This window comes from Lolium perenne, chromosome 4, assembly GCF_019359855.2.
Source record: "Lolium perenne isolate Kyuss_39 chromosome 4, Kyuss_2.0, whole genome shotgun sequence".
Lineage (NCBI taxonomy): Eukaryota > Viridiplantae > Streptophyta > Magnoliopsida > Poales > Poaceae > Lolium > Lolium perenne.
The window spans coordinates 67,186,591-67,210,083 of record NC_067247.2 but is presented as its reverse complement, the minus strand read 5'-3'; the positions used below and the strand labels follow the sequence as shown (position 1 = coordinate 67,210,083).

Here is a 23,493-nt window from a genome sequence, read left to right as displayed (position 1 = left end):
GTTAGCCCGGGCCGCTTCATCCCACCATCCCGCAAGATGCAAAGTACACATAACAAGAGACAACAAAAGCATCAACGCCCAAAAAACCATTGTGTTCTACTCGTGCAACCAATCTATGCATAGACACGGCTCTGATACCACTGATGGGATTCGTAGCATAGAAAACAAAAAATTTCCTACCGCAAGAACGAATAACAAGCCAAGATGCAATCTAGAAGATGGTAGCAACGAGAAGATCATGAGACTAACCCTCGAAGATTTCCAAAGCCTACGAGATTAGATCTCGTTGTTGCTGTAGTCGATCACTTGCCGCTTTCGAAAGCGCGTAGAAGATCTTGACGGTGCCACAGTCGGACAACACCTCCGTACTCGGTCACACGTTCGGTGTTGATGACGACGTCCTTCTCCCCGTTCCAGCGGGCAGCGGATGTAGTAGATCCTCCTCAGAATCCCGCCAGCACGACGGCGTGGTGACGGTGGTGGTGGAGATCTCCGGCAGGGCTTCGCCGTAAGCGATGTGGGAGAAGATGGAGGAGGAGAGGCTAGGGTTTGGGAGAGAGGGGGGTCATGGGCGCCGGCCTTGGGGGTCCCTAGATGGTGCGGCCAACTGTAGGCAGCCCCTCCCTCTCCTCCTCATTATATAGGTGGAACACCCAAGGGTTTGCCCAAAGATCTGAATAAAACCCCAATTAAAAAACAGCCTTATGAACGAAACCTAGAGGGACAGGGACTCTCCCCTTCCCCCCTTGCTTGGCCGGCCAAGGAGGTGGAGTCCACCATGGACTCCACCCTCCCACTTGGTTGGCTGGTAGGGTTGGTGGAGTCCAACCGGGACTCCACCTTCCATGGTGATTTCTCCCGGAAGGTTCTAGAACATTCTAGCGCCTTCCATAAATGCACCGGATCATTTCCAAACTTGGAAAGTGACTTCCTATATATGAATCTTATTATCCGGACCTTTCCGTACCTCCTCGTGATGTCCTGGATCCCATCCGAGACTCCGAACAAAAATTCGAACTCCATTCCATATTCCATATCTACTTAAAATGACATCGAACCTTAAGTGTGTCACCCTACGGTTCGTGAACTATGCAAACATGGTTGAGACTTCTCTCCAACCAACAACCAATACCGGGATCTGTAGATCCATAATGGCTCCCACATATTCAACGATGACTTAGTGATCGATTGAACCATTTACATACGATACCGATTCTCTTTGTCACACGATATTTTACTTGTCCGAGGTTTCATCATCGGTATCTCTATACCTTGTTCAACCTCGTCTCCGACAAGTAATCTTTACTCGTACCGTGGTATGTCATCTCTTATGAACCATTCATATGCTTGCAAGCTAATTAGACGACATTCCACCGAGAGGGCCCAGAGTATATCTACCCGTCATCGGGATGGACAATATCCCACTCTTGATCCATATGCATCAACTCATACTTTCCGAATACTTAATCCCACCTTTACAACCACGCATTTACGCAATGGCGTTTGATGTAATCAAAGTACCCTTCCGGCATAAGTGATTTACATGATCTCATGGTCGAAGGACTATGTAACTATGTATCGAAAGCTTATAGCAAACTGAACTTAATGACGTGATCTTATGCTACGCTTATTTGGGTGTATGTCCATTATATCATTCACCTAATGACACAACCTTGTTATTAATAACATCCAATGTTCATGATCACGAAACCATGATCATCTATTAATCAACAAGCTAGTTATACAAGAGGCTTACTAGGGACTCCTTGTTGTTTACATAACTCACATGTATCAATGTTTCGGTTAATACAATTATAGCATGGTATGCAAACATTTATCATAAACACAAAGATATATTATAATAACCATTTTATTATTGCCTCTTGGGCATATCTCCAACAGTGGCGGCGGCTAGGGACAGGGCACGCTTCATTGCCGACGTGGCGGCGATCCAGGCGGCGGTCCAGGCGAACGAGGACGCGGAGGCGGCGGTTCAGGCGGCGGCGGAGGAGGAGGGGGCCCGGGCGGCGGCTACCAAGGTGGCCATTGCCCAGGCGACGGCCCTGTGGGACAGCTCCCTGGCCAAGGCCCTTGAACGCCGCAGGCGGCAGGACGAGATGTCCGTTCGCCGGCGTGCGCGGCGCTCGGAGTGCACGAAGCGCTCCCGCTTCGACGACGGTGTCGGCCCTTCCAGCGGCCAGTAGTAGGGCGCGCGACTGCGAGTAATCGAGGCCGGTGTAGGCCGCGCGACGGTGAGTAGGTACGGCCGTTGTAGTTTTAGGTTAACTCGACTAACCATCTCTGTAAAGATGGTCCTTTTGGCCAATCAATAGTAATGAAAAAATCTTTTGCTTACCTACTCACTGCTGACCGGCCCGGATGCACCCAAGGCGGACAGATTCAGCGACCGCCGAGCGTCCGCGGAGACGCAAACCTGACGCATATTTGGGCCAGGTTTGCGTCTCCGCGGACGGCCCGGTCACTTTGCGTCGCCCCGCTGGAGCAGGCCCCAGACTCATTTCCGGTTACGGCGGATGAAAACGGTCGCTCAATGTCCATTTGGGTCGCGCCGCTGGAGATGCCCTTAGCTAGTGGTATTCAGCTAGTGATCTGTTAAGAATACAATGTTTTCGTGCTATCTCATGGCGGGTCAATCCAGCCCAGCTTCTCTAACTCATGCCTATATAATTGGTTTCACGCCTCCGTGTTTATGCTTTAATGCCTTATACAACATGGCTATCAACCAATCTCATTTGCTACTCTATTATTCATTTGTCATCATATGGCATACATACAATTTGGGAAAATCAGGGACATTGTATCCGTGAACACTGTATAACTTCGGAGCTGCAAGTTTCTTACGCACTATTTTCCTTACGAGGTTACCTAAGGAGACTAAGATTTTTAATGAGGTGGCGTGCTACTCAATATTTACCTTAAAAAAACTAAGGATAAATTTACAATAATTAAATAATATAGATAAATAGTTCCATAAACAAGTCATATACTCTCCAATTAATATATAAACAATTATGTTATCCAAAATGTTCTAATCCTAGTTATGTCTTCTTTATATCTTCTGTAGTCTCATTTTGTGCAGTTCACTCTAGTAAGATGGTGTAGGCTTGTAGCACCAAGCAAACACATAAACAATATAACCGCTGCTGCATGTTGCACTAAATATTTATTCTCTGAAAATTCAAATTACCTGCTAAAGGTTACATTCCACTTCAGTTTTGATCCTAAAAGATCATAATTAACTACTCCCTCCGATCCAAATTAATTGACTTCACTTTGTCTAGATATGGATGTATCTAGTTAACAAAAGCATCTACATACATCCGCATCTAGATAAAGTGGAGTTAATTAATTGAGATCGGAGGGAGTACATAACAGTAACCCGATACACGCCACAATCATCATACTAATTACTGAAATACCACACACGCCTCTATGCCACCAGAGAAACGCCCATCATCATTTATCAGTTATCTTCCTTCCACACCTGATGAACAGCCTCAACAACCTTCTCCTTCTGTATTGGCTTAGTCAGGTGGAGATCCATCCCTGCTTGGATGGTCTTTTGCAGTTCCTCCTCCTCCGAGTGCGCGGTCAACGCGATGATTGGGGTGCGGATCCTGTAACGACTTTCTTCCTCACGGATGCGCTTTGTCGCTTCGTAGCCGTCCATCACCGGCATCTGGAAACAAAGAAGATCAAACAGTATCAAAACCATCATCAGAAATAAAAGATTGAATTGACTTGCTTGGCATAGACAAATGGAAAATGTACCTGACAATCCATGAATATCACGTCGTAGGGCAAGGCCACCCGTTCCTCTGAAGCAACACCATCACTTGCAATCCCAAGAGCATTGATAAACATTGCCACGGCCTCGGATCCATCCGCTGCTACCACAACAGTTGCACCCAGAGTGCTCAACATTTTCTTTTGGATAAACTGCAATACCCTTGTGTCTTCCACCAGCAGGACGCGCTTCCCTTGCAGAGGCTGGTCATCTTCAAGCTTGGGCGGCTCCTGGGGCACTGCCGCCGCAGACGTCATTTCAGACGACGTTGTAGTGGCCTCCAGAGGCTTGTTGTCTCCATGCCTAGGCGGCTCCTGGGGCACTGTCGCCGCAGATGTGATTTCAGACAACGCGGCAGTGGCCTGATCCGCAGCTGGCAGCTCATTGATGGTGATCCTGACCTGATGCGAATGCTGTTGTGGAAACGGAGAGGCCTGGAGCTCTCTCATGACCTGAAGGAGCTTGCTCAGTCGGGAGCCGTGGATCGGCTTGCGCAGGTCCATATCGCAGCTTGCTGCCTCCTTGAGCCCCCTCAAGTCCTCGGAGGAGGTCCTGAGGTCAGTAATGCACGCTACCCTGCACGGAACTTGGTGCTTGATCCTCGCGAGGCTCGGCGCCTCCTGGATGATCTCGTTGAGCCTCCCACCGGAGACGTCGACGATGACGAGCAAGCCGAACGGGTGGAGGTGCCCTGCATGGTTGCCGCTGCTGTTCCGCAGGACCTGGGTGACCATCTCTTTGGAGCTGAAGCACCGGTCAGCTACACCATCCAAGTCATCACTGCCGCCCTGCGACGAAGAGATCGACGCTGGCCTGGACGGCGAGGCGCCCACGGCGGCGCGTGCCTTCTCCATTGTCGGGGCGAGGAGCTCGGCGCGCGGGACGGGCCACACCTTCATCCCGACATTCTCCATCCATGTCTGGAGGATCCGCCGGGTCTCGTCCCCGTGGACTAGGAGGACGCACTGCCCACCCTTGAAGCAGCCAGGCTCCCTTAATAGGGACGTCGCCTCCCTCCCGTGCTTGATGTCCGCTTCAACGTCGCTGATCTTGAGGAAGACGTTGAATCCGAAGCACGTTCCCACTTCTCCCGGCTCTTTGTCCTTGATGCTTATTTCGCCACCCATCAAACGTACCTTATCAAAACAAGAATAACAAATAAGTAACACATTGTAAGAAATACAAAGTAAAAAAACATCATAGCCTGCAAAGTTATACATAGTCTGCAAACCAAAAAGTACACTAGTACACAATACCTTGTGTTGTTGTGTTATTAACGAAAGCAACATAAGTGTTGTCTCTAGTTTTTAAACCTAGTGAAAAAATAGCTTTTGGATCAATATGTAGCCATCCTAATTCACAAAGCAAACAAAAAATACACCGTTATTTTTACTAAAGTTGCAAAAGGAAAAAGAGTATAAATTTTACTAGTCTATAATTTATGCATTCGATCATACAACTGTTTGATTGGATCACGGTAAAAAGCAAAGTATTTTCAGGACTCTGAAACGCAATATTGTAATTTCATGCCAATTTGAATTCTATGAGATTTTTATTTCTTTGATTGCATCACAGAAAAAACAAAGGGCATTCTAAAGAAATCAAAGGATTATTTCCAAGAGGGTTGAGTGGATATAAAATTCACCATCAACATAGTGCAAATGAATCCTTAGAAAAAAAATCCTTATGTTATTAAGTCCTACGATCAAGCAACAAACATAGAAAATTTTCTATGAATTGCAATCCTCCAAATTTCCTATGAAAATGCTTTTAACAAAATAGAGCATTAGAATCACAGTTCTAATTGTGGAAGTTTAACATGTGTAAAATAATATAAGGACAGAAGCCACTTACAAATGATTGGACAATTCCTAGGCCTAGGCCGGTGCCACCATGCCCTTCATTTACCTGAACGTAGTTTTCAAATACAGATTCTCTTTTCTCCTTTGGGATCCCAAGACCTGTATCTACTACCTCAAAGTAAAACTCAATGGCGTTAGGATCATTCTGAAGAAGTGATCGGTGAGCATTCTGCTCGACACCTTCTTCCCTCGTTCCTAGCAGCCACCGACAGAACACGCTCGCTCGCCAGCAGGGGGCGAGCCTAGATGGGGTGCTGATCATGGAAGTCCTTGCGATAGGGCGGTTGGCCCACGCGCGGAGCACGACGTGGCCGTCGTGCGTGAACTTGATAGCATTTCCAAGAAGGTTGTCGAGGATCTGTTTGAAGCGCTTGCAGTCACCGATGACCGCATCGCATCGAAGAACAGAGAAGTCACAGGGGTCCCAAACCACCTCAACGCCTCTAGACATACCGACGACGTTTGCCATGTCCATGGATTCTTCAAGGACGTCAGCCATGCTGAACTGCACCTCCTCCAATTGCATCTTCCCGGACTCCACCTTGCTCATGTCTAGTATGGTGTTAAGTATATCTGCAATGCAACACAGTGTTACATATATGCGCTGAATCAACATATGCTGAACAAAGAAACTTATTGCGCATCCAAGTACGAACATAACCAAGATGGAGCCTCAATGTGCTCCTACATCGGAAAACATACACAACCAAGAGGAATCGTACATTTGATAAAATATTAGCCTAGCTCTTTAATAGACAATCCATGTAAAACTGTGAACTAATCAAAACATTATATATTTTTTTCTTGAGAATTAAATGAATATTAACTCGTCAAAAAACAGAACTACACACTGTAGAAACTGTGGACTACATTTTTTCTACTGGAAAAAAGGTACAACTGAATTGTTGCACACTTTACAAAACAATTGTGAACTCATTATTTGTGCAACCTCACTTTATATGACGTGCAAATCTATAGTGATGTGATTACATTAATTAGCTAAATTACCATGGACGGATCACATCTTCCAAAAAAAAAAGTAGCAAGTATACATGACATGCATGGTACGTAGGGAGATATATGGATGTATGGAACTAACCAAAGAGCTTCTTGGTGCCAATCTCCATCTGATCGAGGTAGTAGGTGAGGTTGGGGTTTGCCCGCGCCTCCGTCCGAGAGACATTGATGAGTCCAGCTATGACAGAGAGCGAGGATCGGATGTCGTGGCTGGCGGACGCGAATGCGTTGCTCTTATTCATGCTCTTGCGCTCTGCCTGCTGGAGCGCTTCCTTCTGCCTCATGACGTCATCCTGGAGCGCGGCCTCCCGCGACCCCGACCGCCAAAGTGCCCGCGCCATGAAGAAGCATGCCACAGCCGCGATGGCCGCGAGCAAGCACACGACAGAGACCACGGCCACCCCTATCTCGCGGAACATGGTCTCCTTTTGCCACACCAGCCGGAGTCCCTGAAAAAGAAGGAGATGATTATCTCTGTAGATCTACTATGCTGTTACACGGGCGATCAATCTGAAATTTTCAATCATGCTACGTTCGTGTTAGCTGATAGTACGATGAAGGCAGTGGCGGCGCTAGGTTTCAGTTGCTAGTATTCATTGCAAAACAATTTTTTTTATCTCAATGCGACATACTGTCTGATTTAGAAGCTTGCTTCTAGAAAATTAGGTCTGCTAAGCTAATCTTCTTTGCGCATGCGACTCAAGACGTGAAAAGTACCTACCGCTGGACACTTTGCTGTACGCTTTGCCGTCGACCGGTCGTCGTCGCCTGCCGCGCCTCCGCAGCTCTGCTGGCCGCTGCTCCGTTAGCCGCCGGGCACTGGTTCGCTACCGGGCACTGGCCCGCCGCAATCGCCAATTTCTAGAGCTCCCCGCAGCCAGCGTGCGTGGACGATGTGTTGGCCAAGATGCAGTTCTGTCGATATGGGCGTGTGTGCCAGCGATCAGCGTCATGTGCGGCTGTGAGTACTAGTATCGGCCAGATGAGAACTTGAAAAAGATTGCACAAAATCTTGGGCATTCATCTGAATACAGGTGCATACCCAGCGCCGCCACAGGATGAAAGGATCGAAGAGCGGAACAAAAAATTATGAAGGTTCAATCCTCGAATCTGTGTGATATGGAAACAAATCTGTTTTCCATCACTTCCCCTCATGGAAAGTTTCTAGTTTTTACCTACGTATGCACCTTATCATCCTGGATAGTTAATGACATTTGTTCTGTAAAGATTTCGCAGATACTTGACTCCTTAATACGTGCTACGGTATAATTACCTAATTATTAAAATCTTAATTTGGTAGTGCTGTGTTTGCAAAGGGAGAAAGATGGGCGTCCATATGTCTATAGTTAGGAAAATTTGCTCCCACTCGAGGTCACGTTTCTACTACCGTTAGATTTGCATTCAACGGTAAAGATTTGCTCATCTATCCTTATATCTCCCAACGACATCTTCATCGGCCCTATGTTGATTCATACTACAGTGATGCCCTGCTGATGCGCGCGCTGCGAGATGCGGGGTTGATCAGGTAAGAGTACTTTCCTAGCGCAATAGGATTGACTGGCTTAGACCCATCTGAGCGAAGCAAGATTTTATATTGGGTATGCAAAGTCACATAATAAATTAGGGAAAATAACTAGTATTAGTCATTTTTTTGCAAGACGGTTCATTTTGTTGGGCCAGGCTCAAAGCTAAATGATTCTTTCTATCAAAATGTTTTTCCGCAGACATAGTATGGTACAGGCCTCCACCCTTCCACCGTGCTAGATCCATCCCTGTTAGATATGATGTATACGGAGTATGTGCGTGTATCCCCTATAAAAAGAATATGTAGGGATGCTGCATGCTCCCCTAATAAAAAAAAGGATGCTCATGGACACGTACCAGGTGTACTTCTCCAGAGAGGTCGAAGTTCGTGCACGCGACTGTGTGCTCCCTCTGGTGGGACCCCATCCGGACTTCGTGGAGCTCTAGCTTGGGAGCGTCAACGGCGAACCCGGTGCATTTGATCTCTGAGAACATATCCTCCATCTTCTTTTTCTTCGTGTCAGAACCAACGACCAAAGGTTTATAGCATGTGGATGCGTTGTGCTTAGTGTCGGTGATCGAGTAGTATGCGTCCACGGCGCCGAAGCCTATAGCCGCCCGATCGGCGATCGGTAGGACGTCCATAATGGGGACGGAGGCGGAGACCACGCCAGCATCGCCGACTAGCGCGGAGAAGACCACCATCTGGACGCTGGGGCGGGCCAACCCGACACTTACGGCCACCAGTGAGCCGCTCTTGGCGTCTGCTAGGGCCTGCGCGGCGTTGGGCAGGTGTTTTGGCGGCGGCGCTACCGCAACAGGTCCAACGGGGCCACCGGTCGCCGGATCAGCGGCCTGCTTGTACCACTTGCCGTGGCGGCTGACGAACATCTTTCTGGGCCGGCCATCCTTGCCGCGGTAGTAGGTGAAGGCGGAGCCATCGACGCCGGCGTATGACATCTCGGCCACGTGCGGCTGCATTGCGAACACCATAAACAAGTTTTGTTCCGCCTGACATGTCAACACGTACCAGATTATACATGAGCAATTCAGAGGGCAGTAGACTTGAACTAATTTAGCCGTACATACATGTTTACATCTTGTTTTGGGTGTGTTCATAATTATCAAATTAACATGGTATGAAGAGGTTAGGAGGCCATATTTTCCAACTAAGAAAATATTTTTGCATACACACAATATATTACTCAATATTTCAAAATATCTTCATAAATGCCCAAATTTATCACAGTATTTTTTTTTTGCCACCTAACATGTCAACATGTACCAGAATATACATGAGAAATTCATGAGAGTACAGTAGAATTGAAGCTGTTGGACGTATTCATAATTAGCAAATTAACATTTTATGAAGAGGTCATATTTTTCCATGTAAGAAAATATTTATGCATACACACATAATAATTACTCAATATTTCAAAATATCTTCATAAATGCCCAAATTTATCACAGTATATTACATTGTACAACACACTGATTAGTATGTATTACGTTTCCATCTAAAGATTGTGTTTGGAAAGGAAAGTGCATAAAAAATACTAATTAGTCGTGCATGCATTGCAAAATATTTTTACAACTAAGAAAATATGGTTTGCGTACACATATAATTAATCAATATTACAAAATATATTCTTCAAAGCTCAAATTTATATCACTGTATATCAAAACATATACTAAAGTGATTAATACATATTATATTTTTTAAAGTTTTAAAAGATTGTGTTTGGAAAGGAAACTGCATCAATATTAGTCATGCATGCATTGCCAAAAAAAAGCATAACAAAATCAAAGCAGTTACGTGAGATAAGTGATTCATGTTGCTTGTAGCCGCTAGGTAGTCTGCAACTATGAAGGCGGAATGGTTGGCTGCCAGGATAGCCTGCATGCCGGCGGCGACGTGGTCCAGAGACGCGTACATGTTGCTCGACACAGCAGCACTAGTGGCTTCTTTTACATGCCTAGAGGCGTAAATGTAGGCCAGAGCTACCACGAGAACAATCGCTCCACTGGCAACCTGCGCATATGCATACACAGTTGGGACCTCTTAACATAAACATCAAATAGCAATGCATGTATATGTAATTAAGTGTTTCCAATGGACATTATCAAAAATCAATGTTCATACTAAATAATTTATAAATATCATCGCCAAACCTAAACATACTTTACGAATGGGTCTAGTTTTTTCAGCAGGATCTGCCCGGTTTGCAACGCTGCGCCAGGGCTTAAAGTGTGTTGTGTTACCCCGCTAATTCGTGGAGATATTGTGCTTACAGTTTTTGTTTTGATGTACCGTATCTACTGAGTCATTCGTGGAGATATTGTGCTTACATTTTTTTTTTTTTTTTGCTTCAAGTGTATTGTGTTACCCTGCTAATTCGTGGAAAATGATGCCATGACATTCCAAGTCTCAAGATTCAAGTGTTTTCACTCATCTAACGGAACGATGTCGTGACATTCCATCAGTAAGTGTAAGTACATAAAAGTGAAGTTCAAAATGATGACAGGTTACATTGTTATTTTGATGGACCGAATCTACTCAAGCATATGTAGGTTTGAAAAATAATGTCACTTTTCTATGTATCATTTGTATTTATTTTGTTTTTTTAGAATATGCAAAATACTTGCATGTCATTTCCTTTAAGATCGGGACAAGTTATATATACAAGGATAGAAGCAAAAATTAAAAACAAGGTATATCCACCAAATGGAAGAATCAGAACTACTGAGAAAGGAAGAAAAACTATAATCTACATCATTAATACTTAAAATATTGAGAAATAAATATGGAGAAAGTGACATCATTTCTCATATATATTGATTCAAATATTAATGTCACTAGTGTATATTTTGATACATAAGTGGAAACGGTTATTTTCTCGTCTCATTAATGTATATGATATCAAAATCTTTATCAAATATTTAAAAGATTGCGCAATCATAAAAAAATTTCAGTTCACGTGGATGTGACAAGGGATGTTGCCACGTGCCTCCACTCATCTAATTGTAACATTTTTCATGAGTTATGATTTGTAGTTGCAAGTAGTAAGGCGGGACACCAAGTGTTTCTACTCGTCCAACGGTAATTTTTGTCGCGACATTCGATAGAAGATGCAAGTATTAATTTGAGATTTTGAGTGCTCTACTCATCAAGAGGTATCATTTGCAGTGACATTCGAAGTCAAGATTCAATTGTAACCACTCATCTTACAAAATGTGAAAAAATATGCATATACTTTTGGCTGAAAAATAAGCCATTAGCCATGACTTTCATAAACTAAAAAAAACTTTGGGACAGATAGACCTGTGTGCTCTACATACCAGAGGGATAAAGGCTAGGAAGTGCTTGAAGCGACTACCACACTTTCGAATCTCTTCAGCCATCCCGCTGGGTGTCGCAAATTGCAAACTACTGTATAGAAATCGATCTCTCCTAGTTTTCGTATTTCTTAGAATACCTGCCCTCCTTTTATAATGTCTGGATGGAAACCTACACACAAGGCTATTTCAAACCGTGGCCTCGAAACTACCATACACTCAGCCGCTTGTTTTGAATTAAACCATGTATGTGTATAGCTCTATTTATTTTCCTTTAATTTGCTTTTATTTTTTTCCTTCTATATCGGCAGTAGTAGTGGAAAAAAGATATCGTACATAATCTACAAGATCCTCTCCCGTGTTAGATTTTTTTTTGAAAGATCATGGTAGATTACTACCAGCCACGTGATGTCAATAACACACTATCATTCTCTTGTGGGAGCTAGTAATATAAGAGCAATATAATATCAAAAATCTTCCAAATAGGGATAATTAATTCACTACAATTATTTTGTTATCCTGGGGCTATTTCTTTGCGAAAAGGACAGTGCACACCATGAAAGAAAAAAGAAAATACACGGTGGTCCCTATGGGTGAAGGCATTCTTCCTCATGAACGAGCCGATAGCGTGCCGCCGCCGCTGCTCCTCCGTCATAGACACAGCCCACCATTGTTGATTGTGTATGGGAAGTCATCAAGGTGATGACCTTGCATAAACAATGCTTGGAGAAGATACTGTCAAAGTCATGCTGTCGAAAGATCCAAATATTCAAGATCTTAATATCCAAAAATATCCATACGCCTCATGCTGGCACCGGAGGCCGCACTAACAAGGCGGAGATGATGGAGGAAAAAACTACAAAGGGAATCCTCCGCCTCCGTGCCGAAAAACATTGCAAACCCTAACCTCAACGACAAGAGAGACCGATGGAAATCTAGGCCAATAAGCCATCAATGTCGTCGTAGCCGACACCGTCGAGATCGAGAAGCTCAGGGAAAATTTATTCGCCATCTCGGCACCGTCGCCACCATCAACGAAGTGTCGATCGAGATCCCTACTAAAAGCCTCAAAGCAGGGAAAACCATGACTCTAGCCAGTAGATCAGGGCCTCCCCACACTCCCACATCGGTCGAGCCAGCGGAGGAGGAGGGGGGCGACGATCTATTGACGAGGGAGGAGTGGCGGCGTGGAACGCCCACAAGATCACCTCTCTAGGGTTTTCTCTACCTCACGCGTGGGGAGTCCTATGTTGATGCTATATATAGAGCGTATATTCATCCCGGTGTCTCATATTGAGCTATCTCAGATATTAAAACAACAATTCAGGTTTTGTCCCTCATTAAAAACTCCATAAAAAAAGTTGTGTTCCTATCTAATTCGATTCATTATTAGATAAAAATATCTCGAATTAAGCATGGAATTTGGAAAATTCCATCTGTTGATGTTTATTGTCAAACTTGGGATTAGAATATAAGACTAAGTTGGTATCTGGATCGAACATATTGTGCAGGAGTTTTTTTTTTAAAAAAAAAAACTTTGTGCAGAAGGAGTTGGTCATACATGTTTACAACTTTACATGTTATTTTGGGCGTGTTCATAACTATCGGTTTCAAGTACTCCCTCTGTAGCATCAAAAGTATCTCAACTTTATCAAAATTTAGATGTATCTACCTACTAGATAGCGTACAGATACATTCAAATTTTGACAAAATTGCCACACTTTTAGTGGGACGGGGGCGGTACAAGCGTTTAATATATGCCAAAAATTGGTTGTATACATATACAAATGCTCAGCTTTTCAAACAATCTTTATAAATGCTCATACTTTTATAACGCAGATCAAATCAAATAAAAGTAATTAAAGATTCTAGTTTAAAAGTTGGAAAAATGTTATTGTTTGTAAGGAAAGTATATGGTGGAGAAATTGTACGAAAACCTGGCCCAAAATTTCCTGTAAAAAGTGGCCTGCAACATAATAAACATACTTATGTCCATGGTTGCCTCTCGATAGGGATATTTGTAAAAGCCCATCATATGCATATATAAAAATCATAAGGGCACCTTTAAACTCTGTATTACATTTTTATGTTATCTTCATTAGGAGACACAAAAAGCCAAGCTTGAGAACCTCGACTGAAACCTGATGCCACTACTTTCTCTATCGGCTTTGTCGCAATGGGTAATGGCATCATTTTCTGATTTCTCATACTCCATATGCCGGAGTTGAGAAAGTCAGCCTCAGGATTGGTCTTTTTCTCCCAAGGATTGATCTTTCTCCCCCAAGAATCTAGGACAAAGTCGCTCGTATAGTAAATACAATCTTCTTGAGCTCCGCAGTGGCGTTCAACAGGGAGGGACGCCGAGCACTCCTTACTAACAAAGAGAGAATTTCCCATTAGTGTATCAACCTTTCTCCACCGTCCATCGCCTCCGCTCAGTTCCGTTGCCTCAAAGACCTTCAACCTTCGGGTCCGCATGGGCTTGCGCGTCATTTCAACCTCCCGTTCGACCATCAGGAGTTGATCAGAGGACACGACCATGTACTGATGGAGCTTACGTTTGCTAGCGGCAGAGATATCTCTTGCCGTGCCGCGTATGCATTGGCCGGCCGTGATGCTAGGCATGACGACCTGATCGGGGCCAAACTCAAACTCCATGACACGGAGCTCACGATATAGAATAGCGTGGTCTGTTGGAGTTGTGCGCGCTGAGGATGTAAAGCTTCCCTTGTAAGAGCGCAATGTCTTCGATGATGGAGCCAGGCAGCGCCCACTCGGCGGATGAGCAAGAGCCAGCTCTTTCCGGTCTGCGAGCACAGATGGTTACTCTGCATAAGCTGAATAGAACGGCAACGATATGATCAGACACCACCACCTTATGAATGGTCTTTGGTGACTTTTGCCAAGGGGCGTCGGGATGGATGTGTTGCGGGGTCATTCCATTAGAGAGCACAACGATCTGCCCTCATACTCATAGTGGACGAAGAAGATCATATTGCCGGTGGAGACATGGTGCGCGACGTTGTAGGGGAAGGATAAGCGGTCGACCCTGCCGTCGGGAAGGCCAAGGAGCGACCCATAGCGGAAGATGATCCACGGGAGCGGCGGAGGCAGCGGCCGCTGGAGGCGTGCGCCGGAGCGCCAGGATCGGCAGACGGCGCATAGGCGGATGCGATCGGCGTGAGACGGCATGCGCAAGACCACAAGCCCCAATAACTCCCGCTGCGGCTGCGCACTTTCGCTTGGCCCGGTCGTTGGAAGCGCCGCCATAGACTCTTTTTCTGCTACAAGTAATCACACTTGCCCGTGTACTGATTGTGGTCGGCTGACTGGTTGCTATATATGCTTAGGTTGTGTCTACCTTGCCGAGTCCATGTCGAAACGATCGTTTGTTCCGTGAGTACGTGTATGATTTAAAGCCTGCAGTTAACATCAAAGTGTATTTCTTTTATACTCGGAGCATCTCTAGCAGACCCCATATCAGTCTGGTGATCCCTATTCTCCGCTCAATGCGGGAGCGAGCGGGCGCCGCTCAGAGCGTGATGGAGCTGGGCCGGCCCATCAGCTAGGGCAGCGTCTTTCTTTGTTTTTTTCTTCTTCTTCTTCTTCAGTTTTTTCTGTTTTTTTCGGTTTTTCTCTTACTTGTTTCTTTCCTCCTGTTTTTGGTTTTGCTGATCGGTTTTTTTCTGAACTATAAAAATTTCAAACTTTTTTGAATTTGAATGTTTTTCGAATTTGAACTGTTTTGGAATTTGAACAATTTTTAAGTTTGAACTTTTTTTATTTTGGAACATTTTTTGAGTTTGAATTTTTTTCAGGTTTGAGCTTTTTGAAATTTTTATACTGAACATTTTTCAGTTTTGGATGATTTGATTTTTTGAAATTTGAAATTTGTTCGATTTTGAAAAATGTTCGCTATCTAAAATCGTTCAATTTTTAAAATTGTTCGTTTTTAAAATCGTTCGATTTTGAATTTGTTCGGTTTAGAATTTGCATAGATTTTGAATCATGTTTAGAAACGCTAAGCAAATGTTCAACATAAACGTAAACTATCATCGAAGAAACAGAAAGAGAAAAGACGAAAGAATAAATGGCCTGGCCCATAATAGATTCCTTTAAGCGGAGCCCCACTAGCTCCCGCTTAAAGCGGTCAATAGGGCCTTCCTATCAATCTCGAAACACAACTTCGGGCCGATATGGGGTTTCGGCCTTTTTTAGGCTAGACTAGGCCCCGCATCAGTGGTCTGGGCTGGAAAACAGATCCAGACCGCAGCCCAATCCCTCCAAAAGCCAGCACATATAGCGGTCAGCGAGGCGGATGTGGGCCAAACCCCATCAGCTCCTCCGCCTCTCCTCCTCCCGTCGACATCAAATCGACGCCCCGCCAGCGAGCAATCGACCAGGCCACGCGTAGATCGAGCATCCCCACCTCCCATCAGCGACGATGGTGGCGGGGCACGGGCACGGGCGCGGGGGCGGCTAGATAGGCCGCGGCGGAAGCTCCACCGCTCGTCCCGCCGGCGAGAAGACGGAGGCAGACAAGATCAAGTCCAACGCGGTGCGCATCCGCGGTAGCTACCGCCGCCGCGCCTCATCCCCTTCTGCGGCGTCCTCGTCGTCGAGCTCCCGCCAGCGCCCGTCGACGACGTTGGTGGTGAAGATGGAGGAAGACGCCGAGCCGCCGCGCCTCCCGCAGCCGCAGTTCGCTCCCGGCGACTACCTCGACGACGCCGAGCTGGAGCGCCTCCTCCCGCAGCTCGGCATGAACGCGGGGCTCGCGCCCGGCAACTTCGTTGAGGAGCGCAACCTCGACACCGTGGTTGGCCTCGTCTCGCGCTCGAGCCAGCGTGACGCGGACAAGGCAGACGAATGGCGACACATCGAGGAGGAGCAGGGCAGGGTCTTCATCGACCTCGGCAGCGACGCAGAGTGACGAGGCCGCTCCGACGCGCTGGTGCCACGGCACAGGAATCCAGTGAGTATCCCAGAGCCGATTTTGTGTTCTAGGTTGCCGTGGCGATAGTTTTTAGCTCGAATTTAGCTAATTCGAGTTGCTTTTGTTGTAATGTAGTCGAATTTATCTCTGTGTATGCATGAACTATCCAAATGAAATGCAATTCCGTCTTGCACGCCTTTTTTAAAATATGCAGTTCTATATGCCGTTTCTGCGTGCGTGTTCGTCGAACCCTAAAACAGTGTTTGGGTGCGCTGGATAGCTCGATTCGGGATTTGTGGTTTGCCGCTTCTGCTGGAGATGCTCTCAGTTTCTTGGAGGTGTTCATAGAGGTAGAGTATAACTGTGTGTGTTCATAGCGATAAGTATATGTACGTATATGTGAGCATTTGTACTATATTTTGCAAAAAAAAAATCTCGTGTTGACTAGGCATGCTAACTGGAGGCTAGTTCTTCGTGTGTTACTAGCATAGGATTATTGGTAGCCGATTATATAGGTAGGACTGCTCCTGTCATGCACTACAAAAACAAGCGAAATGCCGACGGCTTGGAGCTGTGCTGATGAACAAATGTCGGGCTCGTCAGCGCAGCCTCCGGATGCCCACGGCTAAAAAAAATACCGTTGGCATAGCTCGGCCATTGGCACCGAGGCAGCTAAGCCGATGGCCACCATCGGTGTCCCAAAGTCGTAGGAATATTCAGAGGTCTTGCCGCTACCGTTAGAACATTCTCGCCGCCGGCCTACACCGCTGCCACATGTTGCTGGAGGTCACCTACTGATGCCCGTTTGACGGTGCAGAGCTATTCCGATGGCAATGTCGTTGGCATACCTCTTCGTACCTCTTCGGCGCATGTACTTGACGGCAGATACCTATTTTGATTTTTTTTTTGCTTTGTTACAATTTAATTCTTTTAGTTATAATGTATGATTTAGTTATGTTTGCATTTGATTTTTTGTTGCATGACACTTTTAGTTTCTACTAATACATCACAGAGAATGAAGGTGTAGACCGTCCATATACACCGCCGTTGGATGTATAGGGGGACTCCCTTGTGGGGTGAAATGTGTGTCTACATGGTGTGTACACATGTGTAGTGGGATGTTGCTAGATAACGATACTTAGGAAGGTTCTGAACGTATAGGGGGGGGGGGGGGGGGGAAACCCTTGCGGGGTGAACCAGAGTGAATCTTGAGAGCATATAGGTGTATCCTTGTTACCACATGTTTCTATGACCTAACCAAGCTAAAATGGAGGCATACGTCGACTAGAGCACTGCTGTTGGGATCGAGTTAAAGTTGTAAACCACACGGTCAATGGGTTAGGTTTCTCTGGATCCCGCTCCTCGGAGGGTGGGAATGCCCCTAAAACTTGTGTGTGTCCACATGGCGTGTATACAAGTGTTGTGGGATGTTGATACATCCAACATTAAACCCCGGGCTTCACACGCTTAGGAAAAATCTGGACGTATAGGGGGAAACACCCTCGTGGGGCCATTCGGAGGGAATCTTGAGAGCATATGAGCTGATCCTTGTTACCACATGTCCCTATAAACTAACAAATCTCAAATTAAGGCAAAAATCCACTGTGGCACCGCCATTGGGATAGAGCCAAAGTTGTAGACTGCGTGGTCAACATGTTGTGGTTTCTCTAGATCCTGCTCCTTGGAGGGTGGGAATGCTCCCAAAACTTATGTGTGTCCATATGGTGTGTATACAAATGTGGTGGGATGTTGCTACATCCAATATTGAACCCCATAATGACCGACTTCATGAACATGTGCTGACGACACTTAGGAAGGTTTTGGAGCTAGCTAGAGGGAATCTTGAGAGCATATGTGCTGATCCTTGTTACCACATGTTCCTATGACCTAACAGAGCTCAAAATAAGGCATAAGCCCACTGTGGCACCACCGTTGGGATAGATTCAAAGTTGAATTAATATGCAGTCGATGTTCGCACATTACCATCATAGAACCACATAAAGATTAAAACTTGACCAAATACTCATTGCATACTATATAGAAATCAGTTCAAATTCATCCTATGCCCTCGGAAACATGGAAGCTACTCACAACGGTGAAACATGATATGGATCAGTGGCATATGGATTACACCACAATCTAAAGATATAACTTCACCACCAAATAAAAACAAGTTGCCAATCATAATCATGCAAATAACACTTAAAAATATTCATGGTTCAATCCACCACAAACTATTAGGGGATGATGCGGATCTTGAAGATGGAGATGGTGCTAATGTTGAGGCTGATATGTTGATGAAGATGCCCCTACGTCAAGGAGAAAGATTTTCCCCTAAAAAAAACTATGATCGCCTGACCAGGGACGAAGCTAGGGGAGACGAGCTGGGGCCATGCGCCCCCCCCCCCCCCTCCCCCTCCCTATGCTGAATATTTTTGTGAAAGACCCCCTATGTTTTATGCAAATTGGTCCTTAAATTGGTTAGAATTTCCCAATGTGGCCCCCTCCAACTAAACTAAGGTTCATTTGGCCCCCTCCATATTGTTTTCCTGGCTCCATCCCTGCGCCTGACTGAGTCCATGTCTAAAGTTAGAAGCGATCATGTGTGAGGTATTAACACATTTGGTACCACAACTTGCACCTAAGTTGCATTTTAGTACCACATCTTGCAAAGTGGACACCGGTAGTACCAGAACTTGTATAAGATGGACAAATTTAGTCCAAACAGTCTGAATCATCCACGCAGGTCGCGAACTTGATTTTTCTTTTTGCAATGAAGTCCAGAAAACAACGAGTAATATGACTGGGCATCAATATGATTAGGCGCCTAGGACGATATGTTGACAGAAAGGCACTGTATCAGTTCTTCTCCTCTGCTCTCCCATACCTTTTCGGCAATAACAGAAAGAGCGGCAGTTTCGGCGAGGTGGCGGATCTTCGAAGTACTCCCGGTAGTGCATCGCCGGCGGGATCCGTCATCTCGGCGACTAACCGCTGCAGCTTCGTCGTCTCGGCCACCTCGCCGAAACTACCGCTCTTTCTGTTATTGCCAAAAAGGTATGGGAGAGCAGAAGAGAAGAACTGATACGGTGCCTTTCTGTCAACATATCGTCCCAGGCGCCCAATCATATTGATGCCCAGTCATATTACTCGTTGTTTTCTGGACTTCATTGCAAAAAAGAAAAATCAAGTTCGTGACCTGCGTGGATGATTCGGACTGTTTGGACTAAATTTGTCCACCTTATACAAGTTCTGGTACTACCAGTGTCCACTTTGCAAGATGTGGTACTAAAATGCAAGTTAGGTGCAAGTTGTGGTACCAAATGCGTTAATACCTCATCGTGTGTCGTATTCTTCTAGTCTATGTAGGATTCACTGCTCGCAACAACAAATGTTGTGCGTGCGTAGGTGTATTCGTTAATCGAGTCGTGTTTGGTAGGTGTTTTCTCCTAAAATGGAACAAAGCACCGGTCTGTAGAGACTACATCACAATGATACACACAACTTTTTTATTTTGATAGTTTTAATTTTAGATTCCAAAAAAAAAGAATACAAGTCATTGGTGGATTGAAGTTGCCATATTGAATCAGTAAGCGAAAAAGAGTTGTATGTATCACTAATCGAAAAAAGTCTCTATGCATCGTGTATAAATGGGTTATCAACAACCAGCTGGCCTGGTTTGGTTGAAGATATCCCATATACGATCTTTGGATTTAAGAACCACATAAAAATCTCTATTAATGGAACAGTAATATTCTCTAACTCAGTCTTCGTCCTCCTCACTCCCAGACGATTCCTTCCTACAATTCTACTCCGACTACAACTTTTGTTAGTCCATCCGATTCCGATAGCAACAAGAACCTCCTTGGATAATAAATACTAGTGTACTAGTAGTAGCATACCATAGATCCTGGATTATGTATGTTCTATCTTTGTTCCCGTCCCTGTGTAGCTACTACCCTGCGTCCCTGCGTCCGCCGCCAGAAAGCGGCGATGTGGAAGAAGATGAGAGGGCTTCCTGGGACTGGGGGGAAGCCCTCATCGACTGCGTCGCCTACATGATCGACGAGAGCAACCACACATCCGCTCTTTGCCCCTTCACCACGAGAGAGGGCAACCTTGAGGAGCTACAGGTCACCTTCTGCCTCACCCCGCCGCCGCATATTTCCTACTTGTGCATAGCCTACACTAGCGGCGAACCCACCCGGTTCATCTGCGAGCCTCGGATACTAGCTACGGCGGGTAATCTCGCCCTCATCTGCGTCAAACACGGCCCCAGCTCGCTAGCCAGATCCACCGACTACAACTTCTTTGTCTACCATGCCCCCACCCGTGTCCATGAATTGCCCAGGCTTGTGCTGCTTCCCCACCCGGAGCCCGACTTGTTTCCATGGGACAAATATAGCTACTTCACTCAGGGTGAGGTTGGCATCCTGCGCTACCGCACAAGGAGCGCGAGCAAGCAACAACTTCCCTTCACCCCACCCACCCCCACCCTTGCCCTTGCCCGCAGCCACAAACGCCCCTTCACCCCCTACACCAACAACGAGGAATTCGATGCCTACAAAATCGCCACGATTTATATTCGAATGGAGGAATCAGGAACCACGCACTATGACCTTTTCATCTATGATTCCAAGCCTGATGCTTGGACCTGTGAGCCTACCGTTTTTCCACAGGAGACACCTCCAAATTTTAGTTCCGACAGAGTAATCACCATCGCTGGCACCATGGTCTGGGTCGACCTATCCCAGGGCATAATCCTCTGTGACTTGGACCTGCCTCCTGAGGAGGAAAGCAGCCGGGAAGGTCCGAGGCAGCTTCGCTACATCCGGCTGCCCAAGCCAGTACTGCAGCCGCTCAACACCAAGTCCTTCTCCCGGGATATCGCCGTTGTTGATGACCGCATCAAGTTCGTCGACCTTAATATCCATGACAGTAGTCTGGGCCTGTATTCTTGGACCGCCGTTACATGGAGTATGTCAGTTGGTGATTTAGAGTTTCACAAGGACGGGGTGGTGAAATCTGCTGATATTGCCCCCTCGGGTGCATTGGATCTTGGGTCGGTCTTTGTTGCCCACCCAACTCTCAGCTCCCACCATAGTGACATTCTCTACTTGATGGCCAAGGCTGGGCCAGCTCTACCTGACCGTGAGTCAACTTTGATTGCTCTTGACATGAAGAACATGAAGATGGAGCGAGTTGTGAAGTACACCATGCAAAGAGAAGGCAGCATGATCTTCGCCTACATGCTCACTACCATCTCCAAGTATCTCGCTCCGCCAGGAGGTACACCCTTTTCAACAAAATTCGAGATTACTAGCTCTCCCGGTTGCAAGTTCATATACATGCCCGAATTTCGTCCTGTTAACGGTGAAAACTACTTAGATAGGTCCTTACTACATTCTAGAAATATAATTTGCAAGAATCCGCCTTCTATGGATGCTGATGGGGATAATATGGACTTGGAATAGGTGTGATAGTACGGCACTGTGGTGTCCTCGCGATGGACTTGGAATAGGTTATGGTTTCTCTAACTTGGAAAAAGAGTTGAGGGGGCAATATGGAGTTGTGTCGAATCTCAACTATAAACCCACTGAAAATACAAGTCAACCAGGAATCTCCTTTTCCTCTGCTCGGCTGCTCCTCCAGGCTCGCACGAACATGGCAAATCCGGAGGCAACCAAACCGCCCGGACAGGACGAGGCGGCGCACAAGGACGGCGCCGGCAACGCTCATCCCCCTCCGGTAAACCGAATCTGTCTCCGCGCAACCTATCTCCGTTAATTCTCTGATGTAGTAAGAATTATCTTTCTGAACAAGCAATTTGTTCGTCAGTTCCTGGAGGTGACCTGCAGGAGCTCCGGCGAGGTCCGGCGGTTCGCGGCCGGGACGACCGCCCGCTACGCGCTGCACGCGGTCAACCGCAAGCTCGCCCCGGGCTCCCCGGCGGCGCTGCACGTGGAGGCCGCCAAGGACGGCGAGGAGCCCGTCTGCTTCGGCCCCACCGCGCCCCTCGCCGACTACGGCCGCGGCTGGAGGCTCCAGACCGTCACCGAGCAGGACGCGCAGGAAAACCACCACGCGCCGCCATCCGGCGACACGGTAATGACACGATCCCCTCTAAAATTCAGATGACCAAGAACAGACGAGCATAACTGATTCTTTGTGTGGCTCCCGGCGGTGGCTTCGCAGAAGGAGGGAGGCGGCGAGGCGAAGCGGGCTCGAGACAGGGAGGCGCTCGTGAAGAAGGCCACCTCGGCGTACCTCGCCAAGATCGGGCTCGCGTTCCTCTTCATATTTCTGCTCGGCGGACTGTTCACCTACTTGCTCGAGACCATCCCCGACATGATCCAGCACGCATCCACTCCCGAATCCTTGTAACAAAAAAAGTTCGCATGTATCGCCTACGCATGTTGTTAAATTGGACAAGAAGTTTTCTTGCGAGCTTTGTTTAAATTACAGCAGCACAATGAGGAATTCGTCTTCTCATTCTTTTTTGTAATTCTTAATCCGCTTTTGTGGAATGAGGAATCCATCTTCTCACCTTTTTGTAATTCTTAATCCGCTTTTGCCAAGTCCAATTTGGCGTCTTCACCATCGAACATATATATGTCAACGACAACTGTATCCAAGTATTATAATGGAGAGAAAAAAAATGTGTGTTGTTCCAGGCAGTGCAGAGCCCGTTTTTCTTCAGAAACGAATGATTCCATAGCCTAGAGCATCTCCACTCGTCTCCCCACAGAGCCCCCCACGTCCAATTTTTTCATCCTGACGGCCAAAACGGCCCGCCAGTTTCCTGCTCCTCGTTTTGGTCCGGATTTGAGCCTATTTTCGTCCGGACTCCCCATGCCATCCTCGGTTTCCCGGGGGTCTCCCGGGGACTCCGGATGAAGCTAAACCAACCGCCCACGCCCACGTGTCTCCTCTTTCATCCGGATTCCCCGAGCCATCCTCTTTTTCCCCGAGAAACGCCGCTTGGGGAGCACACGACTGGGAAACTACTA

The 23,493-nt window shown here is 46.4% G+C and overlaps 2 protein-coding genes across 2 annotated transcripts; one reads left to right on the top strand and one right to left on the bottom strand.

The window, feature by feature from the left end:
- Positions 1–3,430: 3,430 nt before the first annotated feature.
- Positions 3,431–11,613, bottom strand: LOC127348411 (probable histidine kinase 2). The gene is made up of 8 exons (XM_051374445.2): positions 11,551–11,613; positions 10,028–10,243; positions 9,097–9,222; positions 6,770–7,136; positions 5,663–6,243; positions 4,132–4,944; positions 3,793–4,086; positions 3,431–3,700 (listed from the first exon to the last, which is right to left on the bottom strand). The coding sequence occupies exons 1-8, from the start codon at positions 11,611–11,613 to the stop codon at positions 3,485–3,487; spliced, it is 2,676 nt and encodes an 891-aa protein (XP_051230405.1). The 3' UTR covers positions 3,431–3,484.
- Positions 11,614–20,573: 8,960 nt separating this feature from the next.
- Positions 20,574–23,029, top strand: LOC127292854 (uncharacterized). Its single transcript, XM_051322362.1, has 4 exons — positions 20,574–21,772; positions 22,101–22,231; positions 22,322–22,588; positions 22,679–23,029. The coding sequence occupies exons 1-4, from the start codon at positions 21,073–21,075 to the stop codon at positions 22,865–22,867; spliced, it is 1,287 nt and encodes a 428-aa protein (XP_051178322.1). The 5' UTR covers positions 20,574–21,072; the 3' UTR covers positions 22,868–23,029.
- Positions 23,030–23,493: the final 464 nt, after the last annotated feature.

Bases quoted from the DNA above. Each gene is read 5' to 3' on its own strand.
- LOC127348411 (XM_051374445.2), bottom strand. From the start codon at position 11,613: ATGGCTGAAGAGATTCGAAAGTGTGGTAGTCGCTTCAAGCACTTCCTA. The intron at 10,244-11,550 runs GTATGTAGAGCA...GCATATGCGCAG, and splicing joins TCCTAGCCTTTATCCCTCTG to GTTGCCAGTGGAGCGATTGT. The intron at 6,244-6,769 runs GTTAGTTCCATA...GTTGCATTGCAG, and splicing joins TGGCACCAAGAAGCTCTTTG to ATATACTTAACACCATACTA.
- LOC127292854 (XM_051322362.1), top strand. From the start codon at position 21,073: ATGGAGGAATCAGGAACCACGCACTATGACCTTTTCATCTATGATTCC. The intron at 21,773-22,100 runs GTACACCCTTTT...CAAGTCAACCAG, and splicing joins GTATCTCGCTCCGCCAGGAG to GAATCTCCTTTTCCTCTGCT. The intron at 22,589-22,678 runs GTAATGACACGA...GTGGCTTCGCAG, and splicing joins CGCCGCCATCCGGCGACACG to AAGGAGGGAGGCGGCGAGGC.